Here is a 16,867-nt window from a genome sequence, read left to right on the forward strand (position 1 = left end):
GTGTGTTCCCCTGGCAACGGGATGAGGCAAGGTCCGTTTCCCAGCAGTATCCGCATGGACAGCTCAGAGGGCAACGTCAACAGGTTGGTTTCTCGTTCATTCTCTGATCAATGTTTCTGAGAATTCTGGAATGGAAACTGAATCTCATGGCCTTTCTGACTCCAGTGGTTAAACGCTAGTGTGCTGGTATTATTTTAATGGAAACAGATTCTATTTAGTCTAAAAAATATATAATGGATTTTCTCCTTAATCCAAGATTATTCAATATTAATGTGGGTCTTTAATGTCTTTGAAATTGAGAGTTTAACATGTTTTTTTGAATGATTTTTCACAGTGCCCACCCACATCCATTGTATGACCTAAACGGCGGTAGAGCAATTATGAGACTTTCTCAAAAGTGCTAGTTTTGATCTGAACCATTGTATATGATCATAAGTAACCTTAAAACAGGGCTAAACATGCATTTTCCCTTTACTACTCCTTTAATGTTTACCCACATGAACAAACAGTTGATGTACTTTGGACTGTTTAGAAAAGGCTTTGGAGATAATCTGACCGGTGTGTTTTTGCATAGCTCTGTCTCTGAGAATGCTAAATCAAGTGCAGTGTATTTCAAACCCAGATAGCAAGCGGATGTGTAATAATTCTGGGCCATATATGGGCCGGAACTAAGCCACAAGGGCCAGATCTGTCCTGTATATGGCCCAGATCCGCTTGCTAGCTGGGAATGCATAAACTTTGTGTGGAACAGAACTTCAAGGAGGCAAAAACGGTCGAATCAACAATTTATCGAGCATGCCTAACACAGGGGCTCAGAACTTCAGCAATACTGCATTCTCATAGAGGGGCCGCAGCTTTTAAACTGGCTTCAGGCCAGGACTCACATGACAAACAGATTTGCATACAAGGAATGTTCATCAACGCCAGATATGGTCACAAAAGATCTAGTCTAGTCAAACTAGTCTTCTGAATGGTCAAGGTATCAGCTGATCGTTGGCCCCCATCTTTGGACACGGGGGCTCTCTGGGTCCTTCCTGGAATCATGGTCTGAGGTCCAGAGGTGACCATCTGCTATGCTGACTCAGAGACAAAGGACCATGTGTTATAACTCGCATGTTAAACTCCTTAAATTAACACAGTTCCAACTAGTTGACGTTTATTCATTATTCTATAAAAATGATCACTACATGAGAATAATACAGATATGTGATTAATGTAATACAGTGTAAAAATATACTGCACAAGGCCATGGAATATTTGATTTTTCTGAAAGCTTTCGATGAATTCCTGCCATTCCATTACACATTGTTACTTGTCACTCAATTATGTGTCTGTCTGTCTGTGTCTGTCTCTCTCTCTCTCTGTCCCCCTCCATTCCCTTGTGTGTGTGTGTGTGTGTGTGTGTGTGAGAGCATGTGTGTGTGTGTGCATGTGTGAGCACGTGTGTGTGTGTGCGTTTGTGTGAGCACGTGTGTGTGTGTGTGTGTGTGTGTGTGTGTGTGTGTGTGTGTGTGTGTGTGTGTGTGTGTGTGTGTAGAGTATGTGTGTGTGTTACCTCTCCACTGCTCATCTTTGGCCATTCTTCCCTGACCCCTCTCAACAAGGCGATCGAGCAAGCTCCTGGAGTATGTTTGTCCAACGGCTAAGAACATTTATAGAGCAATAAATTACATTAAATTAAATTTTCAGAGCAAATATGAGCAGTGGAGAGAGAGAACGGCTTAACTTTGATAGATCGAGTATCAAAGTTTATCTGTATTGAGCAGAACCCTGGAGTTGGCTGGAACATTTCACTGTAACTGTACGCGTCTATGTTACATAAATAAAGAACTGTAACTGTACGCCTATGTTACATAAATAAAGAACTGTAACTGTACGCCTATGTTACATAAATAAAGAAATGTTGAATCTTGGAGAGGAGTTGATAGAAGAGGGATAGGAGGGAAAACAAGGGGGAATTAAAGCTGCTTCGCAGCGATGAGGCGGGGCCAGGCAATTTCCGACAAGTTTAGGAGCAATAAGCGAGAGAATAGGACAACAAGAAAGTTGACATTCCAATGTTCATTTTGTACATTCGTATCGTAAAACATTTGTAAAACATTTTGATGCGTTGTAAGCTCGATTTTGATAATTCAACAATGGTCAATGAGTTTGTGAATTACAGTCTGAAGATCCAGTGTAGCAAGTTTGGTGTTAATTGATTGAAAAATGTTGGATGAGATATGTTTATTAATTTTTACAGGTTTTGTTTGCTTTTCTTTATAATTGAACATTAACTTCAGCAGCTGTGTACTCAGTCAGTTGCCAATCAATCGATTTAGTCATTGTAATCCTCGGCGGGGGTTGGGTAGGGTTGCCAACAGCGATGTCTCCGATTCGTGGAGCTTGTGTTGGATTATGGGTAACGTAGTTTTCTCTGTATGAAGTGTTGGTTTCAGAGGACAGAATTAAGAATATTTTAAAAAATTAAATTTTTGAGATAAAATTCAAAAAAAAAATCATACTACATCTTGGATATGTGGCCAATGTTGTCACTCTTTATGAGGATGATCAGACATTGATTTGGCGAGAATTAATAGGAACTATACAGAACTGTTAACAGTAAAACTTTTTGAAGTGCTGTGGGCTCTATTTTTCATATTTCAAAAATCTGTGAGGATCGTTTGGTAAGGACAGTCTGAAGATACAGTAGATCGATTTTGGTGTCAATTGAACAAAAAATGTGGGAGGAGATAGGTTTGATAGGTTTTACAGTTTATGAAGAAATCAGAGTGATGGACTTCAAAATTCCTGCAAGGTCAAAGCGTATGAAAGTTTTGTCTCACTTAGGACTACATTCACGTGGTGGTTTTACAGTGATAGCACCTATGGCTGATTTGTTATGATTTTTTTTAAGTTTTAAACTTTAGACTGTTGCTGTAGCGCCACCTTCAGGTTTATTGACCTACAATGCAGGTTGAGGACTTTGGGTATAGGACTGGAGCTTTGTGCAAATTTTGGTGATTTTTTGTCCACGGGAAGTTAGACTTCAGTGGAAGATGGAGAATAATAATAATAATCAAAATTCCTGCAAGGTCAGAGTGTATGAAAGTTTTGTCTCACTTGGGCCTACATTCACGTGGTGGTTTTACTGTGATGGCACCTATGGCTGATTTGTTATGATTTTTTAAAGTTTTAAACTTTAGACTGTTGCTGTAGCGCCACCTTCAGCTTTATTGACCTACAATGCAGGTTGAGGACTTTGGGTATAGTACTGGAGCTATGTGCAAATTTTGGTGATTTTTTGACCACAGGAAGTTAGACTTCAGTGGAAGATGGAGAATAATAATAATAAGTAAAACATTTTGATGCATTGTAAGCTCAATTTTGATAATTCAATAATCTGGTCAATGAGTTTGTGAATGACAGTTTGAAGATCCAGTGTAGCAACTTTAGTGTTAATTGATTGAAACATGTGGGTTACAGGTTTTGTTAGCTTTTTTTTCATAATTGAACATTAACTTCAGCAGCTGTGTACTCAGTCAGTTGCCAATCAATCAATTTAGTCATTGTAATCCTCGGCGGGGGTTGGGTAGGGTTGCCAACAGCGATGTCTCAGATTCGTGGAGCTTGCGTTGGATTGTGGGTAATGTAGTTTTCTCTGTATGAAGTGTTGGTTTCAGAGGACAGAATTAAACATATTTTTAAAAATTCAATTTTTGAGATAAAATTCTGAAAAAAATCATACTACATCTTGGATATGTGGCCAATGTTGTCACTCTTTATGAGGATGATCAGACATTGATTTGGCGAGAATTAATAGGAACTATACAGAACTGTTAACAGTAAAACTTTTTGAAGTGCTGTGGGCTCTATTTTTCATATTTCTAAAATCTGTGAGGATCGTTTGGTAAGGACAGTCTGAAGATACAGTAGATCGATTTTGGTGTCAATTGAACAAAAAATGTGGGAGGAGATAGGTTTGATAGGTTTTACAGTTTATGAAGAAATCAGAGTGATGGACTTCAAAATTCCTGCAAGGTCAAAGCGTATGAAAGTTTTGTCTCACTTGGGACTACATTCACGTGGTGGTTTTACAGTGATAGCACCTATGGCTGATTTGTTATGATTTTTTTTAAGTTTTAAACTTTAGACTGTTGCTGTAGCGCCACCTTCAGGTTTATTGACCTACAATGCAGGTTGAGGACTTTGGGTATAGGACTGGAGCTTTGTGCAAATTTTGGTGATTTTTTGTCCACGGGAAGTTAGACTTCAGTGGAAGATGGAGAATAATAATAATAATATAGGCAAATACAATAGGGTTCCGGCAGCTACGCTGCCTGGCCCCTAATGAAGAGAGAGAGAAGGAAAGAAACGACAAAATATCAGGGAGAGAGAGAGAGAGGGAGAGAGAGGTAGAGAGACAGAGAGAGAGGCAGAGAGAGGGAGAGAGAGAGAGGCAGAGAGAGGGAGAGAGAGAGAGACAGAGAGAGGCAGAGAGAGAGGGAGAGAGAGAGAGAGGCAGAGAGAGGGAGAGAGAGAGAGAGAGAGAGGCAGAGAGAGGGAGAGAGAGAGACAGAGAGAGAGAGAGAGAGAGAGGCAGAGAGAGGGAGAGAGAGAGAGGCAGAGAGAGGGAGAGAGAGAGACAGAGAGAGAGAGAGAGAGGCAGAGAGAGGGAGAGAGAGAGAGGCAGAGAGAGGGAGAGAGAGAGACAGAGAGAGGGTGAAAGAGTGAATACTCCAGTGTTCCAGTGTTCTTTTAGGGTTCTGTTGACGGCAGCAACTGGAAGAGAGTCCAGCACCAGAGGACAAATAATGAATGAATGAATGAATGAATGAATGAATGAATGAATGAATGAATTAATTAATTAATTAATTAATTAATTAATTAATTAATTAATTAATTAATTAATTAATTAATTAATTAATTAATTAATTAATCTGCTCCCTCAGGGTTATGCACAGGGTGTCGATCACTGGTGCAGAACATATAAATATGTATAACTCCCCCTCTGTGAGTTATTTTAAAGTACAATAAATGTTGACAGTTCCCCTCTCAGTCAGTCAGTCAGTCATCCAGTCAGTCAGTCAGTCAGTCAGTCAGTCAGTCAGTCAGTCAGTCAGTCAGTCAGTCAATGAGTCAGTCAATGAGTCAGTCAACCAGTCAGTCAGTCAGTCAGTCAGTCAGTCAGTCAACCAGTCAGTCAGTCAACCAGTCAGTCAGTCAGTCAGTCAACCAGTCAGTCAGTCAGCCAGTCAGTCAGTCAGTCAGTCAACCAGTCAGCCAGTCAGTCAGTCAGTCAGTCAGTCAGTCAGTCAGTCAGTCAGTCAACCAGTCAGCCAGTCAGTCAGTCAGTCAGCCAGCCAGTCAGTCAGTCAGTCAGTCAGTCAGTCAGTCAACCAGTCAGTCAGTCAGCCAGTCAGTCAGTCAGTCAGTCAGTCAGCCAGTCAGTCAGTCAGTCAGTCAGTCAGTCAGCCAGTCAGTCAGTCAGCCAGTCAGTCAGTCAGTCAGTCAGTCAGTCAGCCAGTCAGTCAGTCAGTCAGTCAGTCAGCCAGTCAGTCAGTCAGCCAGTCAGTCAGTCAGTCAGTCAGTCAGTCAGTCAGTCAGCTAGTCAGTCAACCAGTCAGTCAGTCAGTCAGTCAGTCAGTCAGTCAGTCAACCAGTCAGTCAGTCAGTCAGTCAGTCAGTCAGTCAGTCAGTCAGCCAGTCAGTCAGTCAGTCAGTCAGTCAGTCAGTCAATGAGTCAGTCAGTCAGTCAGCCAGTCAGTCAGTCATGGTCTTGTTCATCCAGAGCCTCAGTGATGCCCAGGTAAAGCACACCCACAAACAGCGATCAATACAGATGAGCGATGTATATTCTTTCTTTGATCACGTTTTAAGTGCTGGATGTATAATGTATACTGTCCCATATGAGATTTTTCACTGATCTACAGTATATGACTATAATCTCTATCGGGCTGATTGTCAGTGTCATAGGACATCCTAATTAATTCTTTCTGTAGGTCAGTCTGGCCATCCCCCGTTCTAGAACATCCTAGAACATCCTAGAACATCCCCCGGTCTCTAGAACATCCCCCCGTCTAGAACATCCCCCGGTCTCTAGAACATCCCTCGGTCTAGAACATCCCCCGGTCTAGAACATCCCCCGGTCTAGAACATCCTAGAACATCCCCCGGTCTAGAACATCCCCCGGTCTAGAACATCCTAGAACATCCCCCGGTCTAGAACAGCCAGTCAGCGTGACAAAGAGCCAAATCCAGTCGAGAGAACGGCTCAGAGAAACTCCATACAGTACAAAGCCTACTCTTCAGGTTTAATTATTATTATTTCGTCTATTTCTGCAATAACTGCACTTATGAGAGTTCATTTGCAAATAGGCTCTTCTTTACTTAAAGGAGTGTGTGCTGATTTGGACTTTTAGCCCTGAATGTGGTCTGTCTAACATTAACCTGAAACATAGAGATCATAATTTCACTGATCGTTCCAGTATTGAGCTACAGTAGCTGCAGTTTTTATGCAGGCTCTCGCTGGGCTACAATGGAAGTCAATGGGGCATGTGTGAATGTGTTGGAAGAACTATGATAAATGTGCTTTTCTGAGACGGAAACAGGGTGTGTTCTTCTGTGAAATGTATCGCAATCTGAATATTTTTAGGTGTTTTCATTTCGGCTGACCACAACAAAATGACTGGGTTGTTTCACTTCCTACTTTGTGTGTTAGTAGGCCCATCAGAGACTCAAATGAACATGCAAAAACAATGAAAAAGTTAGTTTTAGTTTAGTTTTATTAAACGTAGACCCCTTTAATTTATTTTAGGGGTGTGTGAAGGCAGGTCATTGACCCTAAGAACAAGGGGGGTATGCAGAATGTTGGGACTTCACAAGGAGTAATGCCTTTAAATTGCTCAATATCTTTAAATCTCAATAAACTATACTACTATATAGTAATTGGAGTCCACCTGTGGTAAATTAAATTGATTGAACGTGATTGGGGACTGCCAACACCTGCCTAAATATAGTTGACAGCGCATGTCAGAGCAAACTCCAAGCCATTAGGTCAAATGAATTATCTGCAGACCTCAGAAACAAGATTGTGTCGAGTCATAGATCTGGAGAAGTGTACAAAAAGATTTCTACAGCTTTACAGGTCCCAAAGAGCTCGGTTTCATTCATAAATGGAAGAAGTTTGGAACCAAGAAGACTCTTCCTAGGCCTGGACGCCAAACTGAGTGATTGGAGAAGACGGGTCTTGGCCAGGGAGGTGAGCAGGAACCCGAGGGTCACTCTGACAGAGCTCCAGCGTATCCTTGATGGGAGAACCTTCCAGAAGATCAACCACCCAGGCAGCACTCCACCAATCAGGCCTTTATGGTAGAGTGGCCAGACGAAAGCCACTCCATAGTAAAAGGCACATGACAGCCCGCTTGGAGTTTGCCAAAAGGCACCTAGAGGACTCTCAAACCATGAGATTCAAGATTCTCTGGTCTGATGAAACCAAGATTGAACTCTTTGGTCTGAATACCAAGCGTCACGTCTGGAGGAAACCAGGCACCGCTCATCACAGGCTAATACCATCCCTACAGTGAAGCATGGTGGTATCATCACAGGCTAATTCCATCCCTACAGTGAAGCAAGGCGCTGGCAGCATCATGATGTGGGGATGTTTTTCAGCAGCGGGAACCGGACGACTAGTCCTGATAGAGAGAAAGATTAATGCAGTTAAGTACGCCAAGATCCTTGGAGCGAAGGTCTACCTTCCAACATGACAACAGCCGGAAGCACAAAGCCAAGAGAACAAAGGAGTGGCTTCAGAGAAAATCAGTGATGTCCTTGAATGGCCAAGCCAGTGCCCAGATCTGAATCCTATTGAACATTTATGAAAGAGCTGAAAATGACTGTGTGCCAAAGCTCCCAATCCAACCTGACGGAATTTAAGGATATGTCTAGAGGCATGGGGAAAAATCATCAAGACACCTTGATGCTGTAATCGCTGCCAAAGGTGCATCAACCAAGTATTAGACTAAGGATATGTAGATATTCCCCTAAATAACCAATTTTTGTCAGTAAAAAAAAAATCATTTTTTCTATTTTTCACTTAGTTATTATTGGCTATTGTGTGTCGATGGTTGAGGCAAAACAAACTCAGTCTACTGTAGAATAAGTCTGTCAGGTAATACACGCTGACAAGGTGAAAGGTGCAGACTGACTGCACGTCATAAGTCCCGCGCTACCAACCATGTGGACCCTCTACTCTGCAGCTCCCTGCGCACCAGCTCTGCTCGTCAGTGTAGTAGTGGGGAGTTTGAGCAGAGGCTGCAGTGTTACCAACTAACAGCCACAACAATGCTGCAGATTTCTCTTTTCTTCTTTTTGTCTTGTTTCATTCAATCTTGAGCTGACCAGGTAGGCTATTTATTATGGAATGGTGCATCATTTATTTCCCGCAATGAAGTTAACATGTTTCAAGGGGAACCTAATCCGGATTAAATGTAAGTATTGATAATAAACGGACACACATTTTGACTTGACCGTAGCCTACTCAAATTTGAATGTATGCCTTGATTTGATATTACCAACAACATTTAATTAATACTTAGTATTCATCATGATCATACTTCCAGGTCTGCGAGGCACGACGCATTCCCTTTGATGTCCGAATTCCACAATAAAAGTCGAGCCAGTGCTCGTGGCAGCGACTACGTGTGGCAATACGAGTATTATGATGACGAGGAGCCTGTATCTTTCGAGGGCCTCAAAGCGCATCGATGTGAGTAAAAAACATTTAATTTCAATTGAACAGTAGTAGCGTGAAAGGTAGTGTGCAGCAAATTGTGTTGCGGTCATTGGATAGGATTGGATACGGATCCCTGTTATTTTCATTAGAGGTGTGTGTGTGTGTGTGTGTGTGTGTGTGTGCACGCGTGCGTGCGTGCGTGTGTGTTTGCGCGCGCGCGCCGAATTCATGCCTGTATATCCTCATCCCAACTTAATTAAATTGTCATAATTGCATCCGTCAGTGTCAGCTGCTCCCTTCATTTCAAGGCTCTGGTTTTACTAGCAGGGTTAACGGCGGCTCTGAAACTCTCATCCCCATAAAGCAGCTTCTGAGTTACTTCTCTGCGCAATAGTCTCTCTTCCTGGCAATTAACCCCCATATATTAAATTAAGGACTGCAATAATCCCCTCTAGTCTGCAGTTTAAGAAAATACAACCTATGGTCTGCAATTATGCTGCCATTAGGCTGCAGATGATTGCACAGCCATGATAAGGTATTGAATTGTGCGTGTTAGAACTGAGCCGAATAACTTAACGAATGACTGTGCTTAACTCTTAAACCTAGTATCTGTGTGTTAAACCAGGTGTGTGTGTGTGGATAATGCATAATGTGTCATTTAAAGGTACCCAACGAAACATGAATCAAAACAATCCGTTCTTTGTTTATTTTCGAAATTCCTTGATTATATGGTTCCTTGTCGTCTAATAAACATGTTGAATCACTTGAATGTCTTTCCTACCTTGTAACTTCTTCGCAAAATGATATTTAGCTAATGTTTTGAAAACAACAAAGATGTGTGAAACGTCACTATTATGTGCTCCGCGTATTGACGCAATGACGTAGTACACGATTTTCGGGGACCACCTTCTCAAATTTGCTCTAGAGCGCATACTAGTGTTCAAAAACTACATTGGGTACCTTTAATATACATGGGGGCCTGACCACTGAAGAGATCAATATGATGACAGATCCTCCAAAATACTGTGACCGCTGTTTTGTTCAACCTTCCATCCCAGACTCCATTGTGATCGGCTTCTGGGTGGGCCTCGCCGTGTTCGTCATCTTCATGTTCTTCGTCCTCACGCTGCTGACGAAGACCGGAGCCCCTCATCAGGAGTAAGTCCACCTCGAGGGAGCAGACAAAACAAACACCATTTCAAATCATTTCAAGTGATCTCGCTTGGCACAGTGTGCCCGGCTACCCCGACAACCTAAACCCACTGACACCCCAGGCTGCCTCAGTCAACTACAAAGGATTTCAAATACTATTAGACAGTGGAGACACTCTGGAGGGACTGTTTCAACACCAAGTCATCTTGTCCTGATAGATTATCTGCTTCGGGATGCTATGGCACCCTCAATGCTGAAGTAGATCATTTATCAGGACAAGCTGACTAACCGCACTGCCTTGCATTATTGTAGCTGAACCATAGTTGTTATTCTGGAAGGAGACTTCTGGGAATTGATAAAAAAATATGTGAAGAAATGTAAACGGCATTCACTGAGGGAGACAAGATCACGTTTTACACTTCCGTTCAAAGTTGTAGTGCAACGTTGCATGAAAGGCACTCGTCTATATAAATAATTTGATTTGATCTCTTGTCCCCTGTGTCTTTTACAGGGGGCTTGTGCTTTGCGGATAGTTCCAGATCATTGCGGTGTATTTTCAAGAGCATTAGGCTACAACAGGAATAGCTAAGACCGAGGCACTCTCCATACAATCAACAGACTTGTATTGATATGGCAGGTTTTCAGGCTTAAAGGATTAGATGTTTAATCTCCATCAGGGCGTTACGGGAGGTGGGTGGAGATGCTTGAGGGAGTGAGATGCTTACTGTAGGAGAAGAAAGGTTGGATGAGGTAAAGCATGAGCATTATCCCGTCTCTTAGCAATGGCGACAAAATGCAGATGAATCTTCTGGAGCTCCACCAGCAGAGATTCGACGCAGTTCTCTTTTAGTGGTGTCCTAGCAGGGTCTTTAAGGATGTAGGATGTGTCCTAGCAGGGTCTTTAAGGATGTAGGATGTGTCCTGTTCCTAGCAGGGTCTTTAAGGATGTAGGATGTGTCCTAGCAGGGTCTTTAAGGATGTAGGCTGTGTCCTAGCAGGGTCTTTAAGGATGTAGGCTGTGTCCTAGCAGGGTCTTTAATGATGTAGGCTGTGTCCTAGCAGGGTCTTTAATGATGTAGGCTGTGTCCTAGCAGGGTCTTTAAGGATGTAGGCTGTGTCCTAGCAGGGTCTTTAAGGATGTAGGATGTGTCCTAGCAGGGTCTTTAAAGATGTAGACTGTGTCCTAGCAGGGTCTTTAATGATGTAGGATGTGTCCTGGTCCTAGCAGGGTCTTTAATGATGTAGGATGTGTCCTAGCAGGGTCTTTAATGATGTAGGATGTGTCCTAGCAGGGTCTTTAATGATGTAGGCTGTGTCCTAGCAGGGTCTTTAATGATGTAGGATGTGTCCTGGTCCTAGCAGGGTCTTTAATGATGTAGGATGTGTCCTAGCAGGGTCTTTAATGATGTAGGATGTGTCCTGGTCCTAGCAGGGTCTTTAATGATGTAGGATGTGTCCTAGCAGGGTCTTTAATGATGTAGGATGTGTCCTAGCAGGGTCTTTAATGATGTAGGATGTGTCCTAGCAGGGTCTTTAATGATGTAGGCTGTGTCCTAGCAGGGTCTTTAATGATGTAGGCTGTGTCCTAGCAGGGTCTTTAATGATGTAGGATGTGTCCTAGCAGGGTCTTTAATGATGTAGGCTGTGTCCTAGCAGGGTCTTTAATGATGTAGGCTGTGTCCTAGCAGGGTCTTTAATGATGTAGGATGTGTCCTAGCAGGGTCTTTAATGATGTAGGATGTGTCCTAGCGGGGTCTTTAAGGATGTAGGCTGTGTCCTAGTAGGGTCTTTAAGGATGTAGGCTGTGTCCTAGCAGGGTCTTTAAGGATGTAGGATGTGTCCTAGCAGGGTCTTTAATGATGTAGGCTGTGTCCTAGCAGGGTCTTTAAGGATGTAGGATGTGTCCTAGCAGGGTCTTTAAGGATGGAGGATGTGTCCTAGCAGGGTCTTTAAGGATGTAGGCTGTGTCCTAGCAGGGTATTTAAGGATGTAGGATGTGTCCTAGCAGGGTCTTTAAGGATGGAGGATGTGTCCTAGCAGGGTCTTTAATGATGTAGGCTGTGTCCTAGCAGGGTCTTTAAGGATGTAGGATGTGTCCTAGCAGGGTCTTTAAGGATGTAGGCTGTGTCCTAGCAGGGTCTTTAAGGATGTAGGATGTGTCCTAGCAGGGTCTTTAATGATGTAGGATGTGTCCTAGCAGGGTCTTTAATGATGTAGGCTGTGTCCTAGCAGGGTCTTTAATGATGTAGGCTGTGTCCTAGCAGGGTCTTTAAGGATGTAGGCTGTGTCCTAGCAGGGTCTTTAAGGATGGAGGATGTGTCCTAGCAGGGTCTTTAATGATGTAGGCTGTGTCCTAGCAGGGTCTTTAAGGATGTAGGCTGTGTCCTAGCAGGGTCTTTAAGGATGTAGGCTGTGTCCTAGCAGGGTCTTTAAGGATGTAGGCTGTGTCCTAGCAGGGTCTTTAAGGATGTAGGCTGTGTCCTAGCAGGGTCTTTAATGATGTAGGATGTGTCCTAGCAGGGTCTTTAAGGATGTAGGCTGTGTCCTAGCAGGGTCTTTAATGATGTAGGATGTGTCCTAGCAGGGTCTTTAATGATGTAGGATGTGTCCTAGCAGGGTCTTTAAGGATGTAGGATGTGTCCTAGCAGGGTCTTTAAGGATGTAGGATGTGTCCTAGCAGGGTCTTTAAGGATGTAGGCTGTGTCCTAGCAGGGTCTTTAAGGATGTAGGATGTGTCCTAGCAGGGTCTTTAAGGATGTAGGATGTGTCCTAGCAGGGTCTTTAAGGATGTAGGCTGTGTCCTAGCAGGGTCTTTAAGGATGTAGGCTGTGTCCTAGCAGGGTCTTTAATGATCTAGGATGTGTCCTAGCAGGGTCTTTAAGGATGTAGGCTGTGTCCTAGCAGGGTCTTTAATGATGTAGGATGTGTCCTAGCAGGGTCTTTAATGATGTAGGATGTGTCCTAGCAGGGTCTTTAATGATGTAGGCTGTGTCCTAGCAGGGTCTTTAAGGATGTAGGATGTGTCCTAGCAGGGTCTTTAAGGATGTAGGATGTGTCCTAGCAGGGTCTTTAAGGATGTAGGATGTGTCCTAGCAGGGTCTTTAAGGATGTAGGATGTGTCCTAGCAGGGTCTTTAAGGATGTAGGATGTGTCCTAGCAGGGTCTTTAAGGATGTAGGATGTGTCCTAGCAGGTCTTTAAGGATGTAGGATGTGTCCTAGCAGGGTCCACAAACTAATGAAGAACTGTGAAGGGCTGCCGAGAGGAAGCTTAGAGAAAAAGCTCTTGGATGATTCATCTCCCCCTCCCCGCTCCTCTTCCTCTTTCTCTCCCCCTCCCCCTCATCTTCCTCTCCCTCTCCTTCCTCATCTTCCTCTCCCTCCTCCCTCATCTTCCTCTCCCTCTCCTCCCTCATCTTCCTCTTCTTCTCCTCCCTCATCTTCCTCTCCCCCTCCTCCCTCATCTTCCTCTTCCTCTCCCCCTCCTCCCTCCTCTTCCTCTCCCCCTCCTCCCTCATCTTCCTCTCCTCCCTCCTCCCTCATCTTCCTCTCCCCCTCCTCCCTCATCTTCCTCTTCCTCTCCCCCTCCTCCCTCATCTTCCTCTCCTCCCTCCCCCCCCTCCCTCCTCTTTCTCTCCCCCTCCCCCCTCCTCCTTCATCTTCCTCTTTCTCTCCCCCTCCCCCTCCTCTTTCTCTCCCCCTCCTTCCTCATCTTCCTCTTCCTCTCCCCCTCCTCCCTCATCTTCCTCTCCCTCCTCCCTCATCTTCCTCTCCTCCCTCCTCCCTCCTCCCTCATCTTCCTCTCCTCCCTCCTCCCTCCTCTTCCTCTTTCTCTCCATAGGAACCCCGAGCCGTGTGAGAAGCGCCATCGTCTAGGCAACTGCGTGGTGGACATCAGCTGCCCCCAGGATTCCGCCGACAAGGCGTTCTCTCGCCCCCTGCTGGACGAGTCGCGCTCCTTCTTCCATTTTTACATCAGCGAGGAGGAGCGTCGGGGAAGGGAGCACAGGGCGGGGCGCGGCCAGGGAGGGAGGCCCTCCGGGGGGCTGCTGGGCCGCGGGAGGCTGGGCGTCCTCAGCTCCTGTGGTGTGGAGGAGGAGGAGGAGGAGGAGGAGGCGCTGGGAGGGAGCAGTGAGGACGCCGCGGGGCTCCGCCTCCGGGGGCTGGCGGAGGACGACGGGGGGAACGGGGAGAAGGACTTCCTGTCCCATTTCAACATCCCCAACTTTGTGAACTCGGAGCGCAGCTCCATGCTGGAAGAGGAGGAGGACCTGCTGCTCTGTGAGCCGCCTGTCATCCTGCACGGCCAATCATAGACCCAGGACGGCCAATCATAGAGCCAGGACTGGCAATCATAGACCCAGGACGACCAATCATAGAGCCAGGACTGGCAATCATAGAACCAGGACGACCAATCATAGACCCAGGACAACCAATCATAGACCCAGGACGACCAATCATAGACCCAGGACGACCAATCATAGACCCAGGACGACCAATCATAGAGCCAGGACGGCCAATCATAGACCCAGGACGGCCAATCATAGACCCAGGACGACCAATCATAGACCCAGGACGACCAATCATAGAGCCAGGACGACCAATCATAGAGCCAGGACGACCAACACATCCTCATGCTCAGGACGACCGGGGCATCTGCCAGCGATACCATCGTTTGAAACTCTACAAACGGTAGCATGAGACAGAATTACAGTACCTAACACTGTCTATACTGCTTCCCCTGCGCCTTCGTGAAATGACACGGACAAATCCCGCCTTGACCCTGCATCTCTACTCTCATGCTATTGGCTAACATACCATCTTCACCAACCATTTTGAACTAGCGACACCACAACCATTGCAGTGAACTAAGGAACATGGATTTTGTAATGAGAACAATCATTCATTTTGCAATGAGGAATAATTATATGTGGGGGCTACCTAAACTTAATTCCCCAAATAAACCATTTACAGTATCATGGTATTATCCATCAAAGATGAGTTGCCAAGCTTGCGGTCTCTAATGAACTGGGTTGGACAATAAGAAAAGGGATTGCAATAGAACAGAATAACAAACGATATAATTTTTTACCGTCAATTGCTGCCAGGGTTTCCATTCTTTCCGCCATTTTTGCTATCCAGAACGCCATGAAATGTCAAAACTCGTAAACTCGGGTATCATCGTTATTTCCCAATTTCCCACTCGTATTTACGACCTTGGAGAGCCGTTCATGTGGTCGTAACTCGTAAATACGATATTTCCGAGTTGGGCCTTCCCTACTGATGAAAAGGAGGGGAGGAGAGTCTCACAGGAAGACAGACACTGACTGAAATACACATCCTGTCCTGATCAGAGTCTTGCTGCATTCCGAATCGCATACTACCCTACTAGATAGTATGCCAAAACAGAATGTAGTATGTCCCAATACATAGTATGCAACTTGCAGTATGGCAAAAATACCAGGATGTCCTACTACATCCGGTCGTATTTTGCAGTATGCAAGCCAGCAGGCTTTTCTGGCTATTCTGACCCACAATCCTGTGCGCAGCGGAAATGTGCGTCACATGTGCGAGTCGTGACAGCTGTAGACGAATGTCGCGTTATGGACAGCGACGGATGTGGGCAAATTTCAAGGCACAATGTTATGACAAGGTAGTATGTCCCGATTGGATGCCTACTGCTTGCAAAGTACGTACTTTCTAGTCAGCTGTAGTAGGTACTGGTAGTAAGTAGTAGAAGTATGCGATTCGGAACGCAGTCTTGCTCTCCTCATCCAGCATGAGCGCTGAATGGATCTCCGTTTGTGTGACACAAACGGAGAATGGGGAACGCAGAATAGGAATAAGTATGCAGTGGTTATTCAATTCAATTCAATTCAATAACCTTTATTTAAACTCGAAGGACACTGAGGTTGCCCTCATTTACAGTGACGACGAGTAAAATAGATAAAATAGTACAAAGATAAACATGAATAAAACAGAGGTAAGGCAATAATAACACTAAAAGCACAACATGAAAATAGAGTAAAATAAGTTAAAATAAATAAGAACAGAACAAGAAATACAGCTAAAAACAATTACAGTAAGATGTGCAAAATTCAGAAACCATAGTTCTAAAATGACCAAACGAAGGGAGGGTAGCCATTTTAAAAGTGCTTTGGAGGGCATTCCAGGAGTTTGGAGCACTGACAGTAAAAGCAGTCATTCCTAGGTTGGAACGAGCTCTGGGAACCTTGAGCAGGAGCACCTCACTGGAACGGGTTAGATAAGACCTAGAGTTACAATCCAGCATAGAAGTAATATAAGGTGGTTGCTTACCAATAAGCTTTAAAAATAAATAAAAACCAATGTTTCTCACGTCTCATAGAAAGGGACGGCCAGCCAACCTTTTCATACAGGGAGCAATGATGCGTGTTATAGCTATCTCCTGTAATGAATCTAAGAGCTGAGTGGTAGACAGTGTCTAAAGATCTGAGAGTAGAAGCAGAGGCATGTCTATAGACTACATCACCATAGTCCAGGACAGATAAAAAGACTGCTTCGATAATCCTCTTTCTAAAAAGCATTGGAAAGCTAGTTCTGTTCCTATATAAGAAGCCAATTTTCTGCCGTAGTTTGGTCACAAGATTATCAATATGAAATTTGAATGTTAATTTATCATCGAGCCAAATGCCCAGATATTTATATTCTGAAACTCTCTCGATAAAGGATCCATTTGCAGCAGTTATGCGCAGACTATTATGGTCAAGATCTCTTGCCCTAGAGAACAACATACAGGTTTTGTTCTCGTTAAGAACTAACTTGAGAGACACGAGCATCTTGAACAGCATTAAAAGAAAGTTGCAATTTTTCAATAGCTAATTCCGCAGAGTCAGCAACACAATACAGAATGGTATCATCAGCATAAAGATGAAATTGACAGCCACTAACCGAGGATACAATATCATTGATGTAAATGGTAAATAGCACAGGACCTAAAATTGACCCCTGAGGAACACCTTTAGT

General features: G+C 44.2%; 1 protein-coding gene across 1 annotated transcript; it reads left to right on the plus strand.

The window, feature by feature from the left end:
* The first annotated feature begins 8,279 nt into the window (after positions 1–8,279).
* On the plus strand, positions 8,280–14,838 carry LOC311310667 (melanocortin-2 receptor accessory protein 2A-like). Its single transcript, XM_084440176.1, has 4 exons — positions 8,280–8,467; positions 8,600–8,745; positions 9,771–9,870; positions 13,704–14,838. Coding segments are annotated over exons 1-4 (723 nt in total). The 5' UTR covers positions 8,280–8,465; the 3' UTR covers positions 14,179–14,838.
* Positions 14,839–16,867: the final 2,029 nt, after the last annotated feature.

This window comes from Borostomias antarcticus (genome assembly GCF_949987555.1).
Source record: "Borostomias antarcticus genome assembly, chromosome: 6".
NCBI lineage: Eukaryota > Metazoa > Chordata > Actinopteri > Stomiiformes > Stomiidae > Borostomias > Borostomias antarcticus.